This window comes from Rhipicephalus sanguineus, chromosome 10 (genome assembly GCF_013339695.2).
Source record: "Rhipicephalus sanguineus isolate Rsan-2018 chromosome 10, BIME_Rsan_1.4, whole genome shotgun sequence".
In the NCBI taxonomy this organism is placed as follows: domain Eukaryota; kingdom Metazoa; phylum Arthropoda; class Arachnida; order Ixodida; family Ixodidae; genus Rhipicephalus; species Rhipicephalus sanguineus.
In genome coordinates, this window is record NC_051185.1 from 19,528,919 (window position 1) to 19,541,603 (window position 12,685).

The following is a 12,685-nucleotide window of genomic DNA, read 5'->3' on the forward strand; positions in this document are numbered from 1 at the left end:
GATTGGTTGAGAAGGCCTGTAGCTTCCACAGTGCTGCACGGAACTTCTGGAACAGAGTATAGACAAATTTTCTCAATCACACGCCATTTAGGCCCTCGAAAAGTCCTTCCAATTCGTTGACTCATTACTGCTGAATCTGTGTCGTTCTATGATGTAGTAGAACACGGCTAACCGGTGTTTGTGTTTTCATGTGTCTCTCTCTTGTGCAGGTTGGGGTCTCACAGCTGTCTCGCTACGTGCAGAGCTTGCAGACAGCTCAGGTTGGAAACACTGGGAGCGGGGACAACATTGACAAGTCCTGGTCACTCCTAGAAAAGCAGTTCAAGGTATGTACGAGTCGCAGCTTCCAACAGTGACCAAGATGTTGGGCTTCGTGGCTGTGTTAAAAGAGTACTGACACGAAATTTAAGTATTTTCGGATTGTTGCTCTAAATAAAAACACTGGTGTCGAGAACCCCAAAAAGAGTATTGTGGTGCCTGGGAATACATCGAATACATTTTTAATACCGCTCGCTTAAAAAAACACTTTCGGTTTCGATATCGAGGGCACGGCTTCTCAGTGACATGTCATCGCAGTGTGACGTCACGGGGAGACAGCCACTCACGACGTACTAGCGGCAGATCTGTCATCTGCTTCGGTGCACGTAAACAACGATTAGTCAATTGTCGTCCAGCTACCCCAACAGCAATTTCTGTGATCTAGGCTACATGCAGGCCGTAGAGTTCGCAAACTCAGTGGAACTGTGTTGACTTGTCAGGATAATGGTCAATGCGGCGGGGCTGGCTTGTAGATGCTCCGCAACAAACGCTTTAAAATCAAAGTAACATATTTTATACGCATTGTCTGACGCCGATGTTTGGAGAGCGTTAACACTGCATACCAAGAAAACGAAAAATTTCCCTTTTGCAACGTCTCAAAATCCTGTCGGTACTCCTTTAAAGGCGAAACAAAACTTCTCTTTGGTTAGGTCAGTCAACTAAGAGTAACGCCCTATAGTATCAATGCAATCTTAGCAAAGCAGCAAGGCTGACAGTTACATTAAATATCATCGTAGCAGGCTATGCAAGTGCTGGTCGTTAGCTAATACAAATTAAATTTCACGTTCCTTGACTCTCTGGGTCGTGGCGGCACCTCTGATGAGCAGGGAAAAAAAATGCGTCTGAATTGTAATGTAATTGCTCCCTTTGTTTGTCGAAGTGGCAACTTCACAAGTTGGTTATGCATCCTGAAAAAGTTTTGTGTAAGATGATGTGAACAAGGTAACATCGTACAGGACAAGATAAGGGCTTCGCGTGAGGTACCCTCTTTCTTTGTCTGCATTGCCTAGTGGAAAACTTTTGCATTCCTTTAAAACTTGCGTCTCTGGTAATTCAGAAGCACTGATTTCATGTGCAGCGTAATAAGCTAACATTCCTTTATGGTGTTTCTTTACATTATAATGGAACTTTCTTTGATCTTCTTGTTTTACTTACAAACATTGTTTAAGCGATTGTACGCAGATTGAAACGGTGATTATTGGTCATTTTTTGTGGTTAACGCAGCTGGTGACGGTGTTCAAGGCGAAAGATTTCAACGTGGTGTCAGCTGTGAAGCCCTGTAACAAGGCAAAGAACCGGTCACTCAACTTGATCCCCATTGAGTCACACCGGGTGCACATCACCCCAAAGCCGGGCACAGATGGCTCGGACTATATCAACGCCACTTTCCTACAAGTACGCACGCATTCCTTGTGACATTTCTCTCTATTTCAAGCGGGGCTTTCTGTTACTTTGACATTATTACAGTTACTTGAGGTGCAAGTGTGCATGAAACTATTCACTATATCAATCAATCACTCAATCAGTCAGTCAATCTTTATTAGTAACATAGTACGAGAATACAGTACACCTAAATATGCAGAAGGAGGTCCTAAGGTTACAAATTGCAGGCGGGACCTCCCATGTTAATATGCTAGAAGAAATTAATAAAGTGGGCATGTGATAATAAAAAACAATTTCAACATGTTACACGTAAGACAGTGTCACATATTTTAATGATTACTGATAAACTCACGAAACACCGAGAGTTAACAAAATTAGCGGTGCACAATGGTATTAGAATAGGAATGTTTGGAAAGCATTGTACAATCTATGATAGGAATGTTATCATTCCTCTACGTATCTTTGCATCATTTCCTCTATGTGGTTGTGCGAATGTAAGATCTTCTTATGTTGTGTCAATTTGCAGGGTTACAATAGGTTGCGGGAGTACATAGTGACACAGCACCCATTGATGACGACGATGGCCGACTTCTGGCAGATGGTCTGGGACCACAACTCGCAGACGGTCGTGGTCCTCTCGGTCGTCGATGAAAAGGTGAGCGACCCCAAGCGTCACATGAAAACTACAATTTTCATTGTCCGCTTAACCCTTTGAGGCGCTTTGTACACAATTGTGTACACAACCTATTCTTGCAAGCTGTGTCAACTACTAGTGACTAAGAAAGATCAAGATGCATACTGTCACAATGATCACTTTGCTGTAGGCACTACCATGTTCAACGTCAAGAATACATCTTTTCTTTGCTTGAAATGAGTATAATCGAAAACCAAAACCAAATGGCACGATATTTCTAGCCTAAGATTTGATTTCATTTATGCAAGAACAGAACATAACTGTATGCAGGATAAATCGATAATTACATTATAACTGCAATTAATTACTATAAAGCAAATCAGTTATCTTATTTTGTTGCAATAGAAGATTGAGTGCCTTGAAATAATGTTGTGTAAGGTTGACGCAGTTATAGACAATGCTTCATAGATGGTGTGTGAAAGGGTTAACTACGTTGCGAGATGATCACCCTCTTGCGCTGCTTTGCGAGGTCGGATTAACACTTCCATGCTTTTTTCTTGCTTTTCCATGCATCAGGAGTACCCGCAGTTCTGGCCCGACGCAGACGAGGAGCAGGACTATGGGAGCTTCAAGGTGAAGCCCACGAGCGACGAGACGGCCACGACGGCGTCCACGGACACGGCTCCGGCCGACGAGAAGCCGACCGGTGGGCCGGGCCTGGTGAGCCGGGACTTCATCTTGCAGTCGACGCAAGACGACTACGAGCTGTCCTGCCGTGTGATCCAGTGCCCGGGCTGGCCCCAGGCTTGCACCCCGATGGCCACTCTGTTCGATCTCATCCGCACGGTGGCCGCGCGACACGCCGAGGACCTCAACGGCCCCGTCGTCGTCGTAGACAAGTGCGTGCATGTCCCTGTGCCCTTTTAGTTTTTAAGCGAAGCCACTACGAGTTCCAGATTTCGGCAACAATGGTGGCATAGTTCGCAAAAAAGCCCAGTGCCAGCGAGTGTACAGAGATGTGGGTGTACACAAATACAACTTCAAGGTGCACCGGTGACATGCATATTTGTATGCACTGTTTTCCATCGTGGGCTTTCCGGTGATCGGCTCTTTCTGATATGGCAGTGTCATCTTTTATAGAGGATGTTGAGGTGACTTGTCATTTCACGTTGGCACATTTCATTGTTGCCTGGATTTGAACGCATTACCAGCGTTGTTGCCTGTAGCAACTGAAGTGTTCCTCTGCTAAGCACATCGATGAAGGTCCGATTCCCGGCATGGAGGAAGGAAAATGTTAGGAGGGAGCATTGCACAATGCGATTGAAATAAAGTGAAGTAGCACGTCAGGCACGGACATACCAAGCTTTGCTTGTCCCCATTTTCCCGATAGGGGAAGGGCTCCTATTTTGAGCATAGCTTTCCCTGCGAAGGCCAATGAATGCTTTGTTTGTTCATCTTAGGAACTTTGAATTTATTGAGTGCAAACAAAAGACAGAACGCAAGGGACCACATGCCTTAGTGCCTTGTCCTGTTGTTTCTTATGTCCTGTCTCTTGCTGCACTCGATAAGTTTGGAAGATGAACGCGTACTCGCAAGCCCAGTTATCCACTTTGCTGAATTTCCACTCATTCGGCTCTGAAGGGTCTGCAAAAGCCAACAGAAAGTGCCAGCAGAGTAACAAAGCACTCTATAACTATTTATAACTGTCAACACTTTTAAAATATTATCAGCACATCTGCCTTTCTGCATAGAAAGCCTTTATCATTTTTTATTCTGTAGATCATGCAATCCGATATAGATCGTTTTACTTAGGCTGTTAGAGCTGAAAAGAAGGATTGTCACTTTTAATCCTAGAGCCTGTCAGCCCAAATTCTTTGGTATGAAATTGATGTTTAGTTCTGCTCATATAAATAGATGTTCTTCCTCTTGCCACGCCTAGTAGTGTGATTTGTTCTTTTTGTATATATAAGACAGATTTTGTGCAAACCTATGGGCCATGGACACGCAGACAAAAGAAGGACTTTAAAAGATGTATGGAAAACAGTAGCAATACATACTGTAGTATGGCATGACCATATAAGTGATGCAGAGAATTCATATAGCAGGCAGTTTACTTTAAAAACTGTTTATGTTTAAGAATACCAGATCACAAACTGTTATAGTCAGTGTCTGTGGACCTAAATGTTCATGTTTAAAGTTACAGGGAAGGTTCAATGACTAAATTAATGTCATGCTTCTTTCTTTTTTAAGTGAGCAGCTGTATGCCATTCGTTGCTGTTAGAGTGGATGGTGTATTTGAATGAACGAACGGATAAATAAGAAATGAAATAATTAATTGATCACCATCTCCTGTCTGGCCATGTGTGCAGGTGCGGAGGCACGGAGGCGGCCACTTTCTGCTGCCTCTCGGCGCTCTACAAGCAGCTTGAGAGCGAAAAATGTGTGGACGTGTACCTGTATGCGAAGCTGTATCACATGAGGAGGCCTGGAATATGGAAATCTCAGGTACGCATCTTCCAGAACCCTACTGCATCACGCACTCAGTCATACAGAGAGCAAAGTGCTTCCCGCAAGGAAAAGGAGCTCCACGGGAAGAAACACTTTTCACATCGCTTCTTCAAGGGGCATGTGGATTCGACATCCGACTCCTGACGTTTCATTTCTGTAGGAGCAAAATGCACAAATCTTTGCATGTATAGCTCGGAACACGGATTAAAGAACTCTGGATGGTGGAAATTAATCCAGAGTCATCTACAATGGAGTTCCTAGTAACTCTCATGTTACATTGAAGCATCGAAAACAGACTAGCAGAATTGGCATGTCCATTGTATGGATTCAAAGATGTGAAAATTGTTTGGCCAGAGCCTATAGTTAAGTTTCTGTCGCTAATGTTCGAGTGCATCATATTCTAGATTTGGCAAAATACACAAGCAGGCCTAATACAAAAGAATGCTTCAAAATTCACGATGTCACACTGATGCTCTGGCTCCAGGGTTGTGGCACAAAATTGGAGAAGTGCAACTTTGACCTTCATTTCTGCCGCAATAACCATCCTATTGCTGCAAGATCATTGACAACTCAGATTCGAGATAATACATTTCTTGGCCCTTAAAGGGGCCCTCTAACACTCTTCAACCCCCCATTTTTTACTCGTGGATTGCGTAGACTGAAGTACGGACGAACTAGTGCAGCAAGAACGGCAGCGATAGCGGCACGCAGTACGAAGTTATTCAATTTAGAAAATTCAAAATACAAGAAAAAAAATGCCTGCCCTCAACTCTATTTTCGCGGGGTCACGTGACCACATTTCACTCTCTGCTGTGACGTCGGATGGCGCTCCAATGAAATGGGCTGAAAGCTCTTACGTAGGGGAAGCTCGCACACCATTGTTGCTTCTCCTTTCCAACGTATTGTTGACGTCGTTGCCATAGTAACAAACGTGGTTCCTCCTGACTTGTCAGAACTTGAGCGGGCGCTACTGCTTCGTAGCGAGGCTGGGGAGGCTTTGTCTGCTGTTCCTTACAACGACATTCCATGTCATTCCCTCTTCTCATTCTGAGAAGGGAATTTGTGGAGCGGCATGGGCGGTTAAACACGGTCGCCCCTACGCGGGTTGTTCGGTGAGCAGCCCGATGAGTTACAAGTGTGCAGCGACAACAATTCAACGAAGAGGATTACTTGCACCGTTTCAACAACAATCATGAGCCTACCGCACATGCGGAAAGAGGCAGCTCGCAAACGTACAGACGCAAAAAGAAGGAAGAGGGGCAAGCGTTTCATATGGACATCCGACCGGCGCAGGCAAAAAAAAAAAAAAAAAAAAAGCCAGAGCAACCAGAGGCGAAATGGCAACCGGCGCCTCTGTCGTACTTTGTGGTTGTAGTGATATTTTTTGTTGCGACGGCGGCTATTTGGAGTTCATTGAAAAAGCACAGAAAAGAAAAACGAAACACAATAGTAATCTCAACTTTGATGCAACGCCGTTATTACTTCTAACGTTACATTTATCCAATCATAGGCCAGCGCCCATCTTCGTCATTTCCGCCCGCAATAGTTCTGGCAAGCGCCACTACGCGCTGATGCGGTCAGCAGCGATGTAGCGACTTCAACGCGTGATTAAAATACTAAATAATTTGATATCGGTGCTTAAACTTATGCTAAAATTATCCCCAGCCATCAGTCTACGCAACCCGCAAGTAAAAAATGGGGGGTTGAATAGTGTTGGAGGGCCCCTTTAAGCACAACTCTTAATTGTAACTCTTAAGCATGATTCTCAAGCGTAACCCTCAAGCGCAGCTCTTAAGTATGACCCATGCAATCCTTAAGCTGATTCGGTGCTTGCTCTTAGTGTTTCTTTAAATCACATTAATAGATCTTTTAAAAAAGTTCTTTGTATCTTTTTTTTCCCTCAGGACGACTTCCTATTCCTGTACCGGTCAGTCGAAAGCCTGCTGGCTGTGAGTAACGGCCCGGCGGCGGCGCCGATCCTCGCCAATGCCACGAATGGCCAGCTCACCAGCAACGGGCATGCGGTCAAGATTGAGGAAGTCGCCGGAAAGATCGAGAGCCCTGACTGATAAGAGAAGGCCGAGCACAGTCACTTCTTTCCCGGTCCAGCCGTTCGGATCTTCTGGTCCTCCCATCCCGAGCTTGGCACCGAACGAGTTTTTGATTCTGTTGCCGCACTTCATTTTGCACCGGTCGCATTGCTCCGTTTCTGTTCCCGAGGTTTGAAGGAGGGACTTTGGAAAGGCAGAGAAGTCCGGCGTGACTGGTCACTGAGAGCATCGGTGCGTCACGCCACGTGATGTTCGCATTCCCGTAACGTTTGTTATGTGCTTGCGTGCGTTTTCCAAATGTGCATTCACTTCCTGTAATCGTGAGCAATCTTAAAGCCCTTGCCAAAAAACAAAAGGACAACCCAGGGACCTTGAAAAGGCAGAGGAGTTCGTCATGACTGGTTGCGGAGAGTGTTGGTGCATCACATCATATGACATACGTGTTCCTGTAATATTTACGTACTCACACTCGTTTTCCGAATGTTTATCCACTTCCTGTAAGTGTGAGCAGTCTTAAAGGCCCCGCCAAATGTTGCACGTCTTAGTGGAAAAGAGAGTGAAAATAGTGCAACTAGAAAAATGCCATGTTCATCTGGCAGGTCTTAATGATGCAGCTGTTGCATTACGTGCGAAGCACGTCACGATGCTTAGTTTGAAGATGGACGATTGCGTCCGATTCGAGGCAGCTGATGAATTTGACGAAACGGACTTTTTTTTTTTGTTTCAAAGGGTTAGTCCTTCGATTCACACATTCTAGTGCAGGTATCACGCGTAGTACTTCTGAAAAAGACGAAATGAGCTTTTTACGAACGTTTGACAGGTGTAGCCAAAGTGCACAGTTTTATTACGGGAAGAAACATCGAAAAAACATTATGGTATCACTGCCTACGGAAGCCAGAAAAACAAGGCACAAAACTGAGAAACTAGCTTGTAATGTTAATCCATGGTAATGACCACATTTACTGCTACTTGAACTTCAATTTTTCATGCGGGAAGTTACCTTGGCAACACTCGTTTGGGGTGCCTTCCTACGTATGACGGCTCCTATGGAGCGATAGCGCGAAAATCCGAAGCAGCCTGGATGGCGAACCAGAGCGGTGTTGTTCTGTGGGCACATCCTTTTTCGTCTCAGCATCTTTTCAAACCTTCGCGAGAGATGGTCTGTGCTGGCATTTGTGCTGTAAATGGTGTAAGATAGTTGACATTATGTTGTACATTATTGCGCGTCATGTTTTCACTTTCACATCGCCGACGATTGTGTAGATTGTCTTTTTTGTTTTAGCGTTTCTTTCGTTGACGAGTCAGTTGTCCGCTAAAAGCAACTTTCGTATTGTTTTGAATGCTTAGTAGTGGCCATCCTGCTTTTGGACGTAGTGCGTTTGTTTTTCTTGCCACGGGGTCGACAAACCCGCGAGTGAGGTAAAAAGCAATGCATTTGGGGATATGGGTACTTGAACGCACAAGTCCTTCACTGCCAGATGTACATCGCAATGCCCATAGTCTAGGGGGAACACGTCCCTTCCCGAGGCTGTCGTGATAGCTCGAAGTCAACAAGCACAAAAAAAGGACTTGTCTCTCTGCACGTTGAGTAGACGAAACGTGTCTTTAAAGCACTGCCGTTTTATAATTTCTTTTTGTTCCCGAGTTTTACGTTTGAAACCTTTTGCTCGCTGTATTTATTTTCCATGCCCGCTTCTTGGAGAGATTCTCATTCGAAGCGAGGAATGAAACCTAGGCGTATTTTTTTATTCTCGGTGTTTGAGGAAAGACGGACGGTTATCCGAGTGACCGGCTGAGGCCTTTTTTTTCTCGAGACTGGAGGCGGTGCGTTTCGAGTTCCATGCCTCTGATGATGACACAGCGCAGTAGAACGATGCGGTCGGGAATGACATCAATGACGACGACAACGACGGAGACGGAGCGATCAAAACGAGAGATAGCCGATGGTGAAAGGCGCGGGGATGACAGCGGTACTAGTACGCGGCGTGCGACCGTGCGCAAGAGGGCTTCCCCGCCGCATGCGACGGAGACGTGCCGAGTTGCGCAAGACGCGCGTTCAGGTGCGAGCCTCGACGGAAGATGAATAAACCAAACCGCCTTGACGTTGACCATACCAACCGCGCGCCCCCGCCATATTGTTACCAGCTCCCAAACGGCGTTCGAGAAAACAGCGCCTCCCCTTACTCCCCGATCCAGCAGCAACAATTTCTAGTCCGATATCATCTTTGTGCCGTCAGTGGTTTCGCGCATATTTTTTTTTTCTTTCCTTCGCTTCTGCTCACTTATCTTTCTTTTAGAGATTTCGCACGCCAAACAAACATGTAGGTGTCGTGCATTTTTGTTGTTGATGTCCGTGGTCTTTCGACTCTTCACGCTTGCCGTTGTGTTTCGTATTGTGTAGCAGGTTTCCCTCCCACTATCGTAGTTTCACCTTACCCCACTGCTAGCCGGCATAGTTTTTTTTTACCTACCACCGGTATCATTCCGAATGAAGCCGGGGAAAGAAAACGAAAAAAAATACTCGACAGCAGAGCTGTTTCATCTTTCTAAAAGGCGCGCATTCCTTCCGCAACTATTCCTTTCTCACCAGGCATTTCCTTTCCTGTCAGCCCATCGTCAACGTGCTACATGTAAATGAAACCTTTTTCTCCCCGGCTCCCATTCTTCAGCGTCTTCAGCATGCTCATTATTTTCTACGAGCCAGCCCTAAAAAGTAAAAAAAAAAACGCTTTTTCAGCAGGTTAGCATCAAAGCGCTGCCTCGCACGACACCGCAACACCTTGGCATTGCTGTCGAGTCCCGGGGCAGCGTCTAAACATTGTTGCAGTGTTATCGGCAGTGTTTTAACCCAGTGCCGACAGTGTTGCCAGAGTGTTTAGTGTTTTCTCCCCGGGTAATGGTTGTGTGTTGTGTTTTCTTTGTGACGCGCTTGTTGCTTCCCAAAGACGGACACACGCCGAAAAATAAGTAACCGGTATGCCCAAGGTGTTGTTGTTCGATATACTTAACACACGCATATAAACTTTGTTGGTAGCCACATGAATATAATCCCCCCTCCTCGGAAGAGGAGAAACCCAGGACGAGAGCTTCGAGTTTGTTGACGTAGTGTTCAGATATATAATATATATACATAACGTATAATCTTCTGAAGACCCATCGCATGAACTTGGGAGTTTCCGTAGTTTTTTAAGAAGTGTGGCTTCGATGATTTCTCAGTTGCGAGAGATCTGGCTCTCCGTTTTAATAATAAAACGGCCCCGGTAGCCATTTCCAACCTCGAGACATAATATACTGCCTCGCTTGAAAGCTCGTTCATTAATGGACTCCACAAAGAAAAGCTTTGTTATACGTAACTAGCGACCGCTTGACCACCGCATCTTTTTAGGTTTCTCGCAGAATGTAAGCTGGGTCGATATTCAGTATAGTAAACTCATCGACAATGGTCTAACAGTATTTTGTGCAAGCATTCGTAAAAACTGAGGAAATAGTTCATTCTCAGGTTCGTTGGATTTATATAGAGTGCCGGGCCAAACACTGCAGTCAAATTGAACACCGCCACTTAAATGAAATCGTCATCCCTCTATTCAACTTCCACAAATGATTTTAAACTACCAACTTCGCGAATCCGATGATTCTTTTTTATGCATTGAAATTTTGTTGCATGCAATTTGTGTTATACAACAATCCTTGTTTTCTGAGGGGTATTCCTTTACCGTTCCTTTTCGTATACGTTTCTTTTTTTGTGTGTTTTTTCCCCGTATGTTTGTTGTCACATCGAAGAACCTGTTTACGTGTTATTTATCTCCTGTAATATGTGCAAAAAGAACATCAAACATTGAAAATGAAAGAAAACATGTTTGGTATAAGTATTGTTGTTCTGTGTTTGAGTTGTCGCGAGTCTTAGAAGCCACTGTTGTCTCCAAACATCATTTTGTCTCTGAACTTAGTGTACAATTCTTTCGTGAGGTCTGATTGTATGGCTATCTCACATGTAAATATATATATTGAATGTTAATTATTATAATTAGCGTGTTATACACATAGCTGCATTGTGTGCGTAATGAAGTACCATAGGTTTCTGCCGAATGCGTCGAAGTTCTGCTTGTCATTGCAAGTTTCACTCCTCGGTGAAACTTTTTTTTTGTACTTTTTGTGATCCAGTTCTGCCCTGCCTTTTTTCTCTGTACTGAGATCACTCTATTCACTTCTGTCTTTTTTCCTTAATTCAATTTTTTTCCTACCTGTTGTAGATTCGATTGATTAGAAACCTTCAGCTTCTTCTTCGACAAGTCTTCTCTCCTGTCTGCTTTACGCTATTACATAAATCTATATACAAAAAAAATCAATATATGTGATATGTATTGACTGCTCAAAATAAAACAAAGACCAAATATGGATAAATCGGCGTGCCCTTTCTTGGCTTTCAAACTCCTACACACTTCGCTCGTGGCATCTATCTATTTATATGATATATCCTCGAGGCCAAAATTATTTATGGAGAGTAGTGGTTGTGACCAATAAACTCAAAGCATTGATGTGTGGTGTCCCTTTTTGTTTTATTTATTTTTAAATTTAAATAATAAATAGGAGAGGTTGGCACCTTTAGGACAACGTTGGCTACCTCTTGTTTAGCAAACGAAAGGTGCGAGAAACAGAAAAGCGAGAAATGCAAAAATATGGTGCTCCAAGTAGAACATCAGATGTGTAGCAACCCTCCTTTTTCTTCTTTTGATAGATTAATAAAAGAACATCTCGGAGAACACCAATTTGGAGCAGACTGTACCTCAAGAATGCATACACCAGTGAAAAAAAATAAGCTTAAGTGCAGGTAGGTACTCAAGGCAGAGAGGCATTATAAATGTTATTTCGTCTCTGTACACCAGCGAATTGTCTAAGGGATAGCTATTGTGTTATGCGAAGCACTTATGAAGCGAGGCAGAGGCATGCATGGGGTACATACATATTGTTTACTACATTGTTATAAGAGTAAATTACTCAACAGTAGCCAGGGGCGTAGCCAGAAATTTTTTTCGGGGGGGGGGGGTTCAACCATACTTTATGTATGTTCGTGCGTGCGTTTGTATGTGCACGTGTATATATACGCAAGCCAAACTGAAAAATTTCGGGGGGGTTTGAACCCCCCAACCCCCCCCCCCCCCCTTGGCTACACCCCTGACAGTAGCTACCATTTACCTATCATAGTAAATTTGATAGCAAGGATGAAATGCTGGCACTAGGCTTTTAACGGCCGCCAGTGATAGCGAAAATTCTCGGTACGGCACTCCATTTTCCCCTGAACGTCAGTCTCCTTTTTGATAGGACCTCGCCAGTCGCCGGCATGGGCATAGCTAGGCAGGTGGGGTTCGAACCCCTTTAAATATTTACAGATTGTGCATTTAGGGTTGTGTAACCCCCAGAAATAAAATATAGGCTGCGCTCTTGCCATTCCACACAAGCCAGAGAAAATTTCCGGCGCTACTTGTTTCGAAAACAGTCGGCAAAGCTTTTTCCCGGCCCAAAATGAAACTTAGTGCAAAGAACGTTTTCAAAGAATGGCGGCACTAGTCACATGAGTGCAGCCAGCCAATGAGGACAAGAAGCTAGCGGCAAATTTTCGCGCGCACTGCCCTGCTGGCGCGTGTCCAGTCTTACGATCACCAATAAAGCTTTAGGAGCATTGACGACTGATTCTATCAATCTACAGGTGCGACCAGTGAAAACATTCCTGTACCAGCTTAGCGAATGCGAGTCAGGGGCATGCACACAAACCGATATGTAGCGCGCGTCATGC

The 12,685-nt window shown here is 44.5% G+C and overlaps 1 protein-coding gene across 2 annotated transcripts in view; it reads left to right on the forward strand.

Annotated features, from left to right (window-relative positions):
- Positions 1–11,295, forward strand: part of LOC119407189 (tyrosine-protein phosphatase 99A) — a 265,903-nt gene extending 254,608 nt beyond the window's left edge. For both annotated transcript variants that reach the window (XM_037674061.2, XM_049420228.1), the window contains exons 19-24: positions 210–326; positions 1,543–1,713; positions 2,228–2,356; positions 2,912–3,234; positions 4,705–4,840; positions 6,748–11,295. In XM_037674061.2, the coding sequence (XP_037529989.1) occupies positions 210–326; positions 1,543–1,713; positions 2,228–2,356; positions 2,912–3,234; positions 4,705–4,840; positions 6,748–6,912 (1,041 nt within the window). In that variant the 3' untranslated portion in view covers positions 6,913–11,295. The remainder of the gene's footprint in view (positions 1–209; positions 327–1,542; positions 1,714–2,227; positions 2,357–2,911; positions 3,235–4,704; positions 4,841–6,747) is intronic.
- The last annotated feature ends 1,390 nt before the right edge of the window (positions 11,296–12,685 follow it).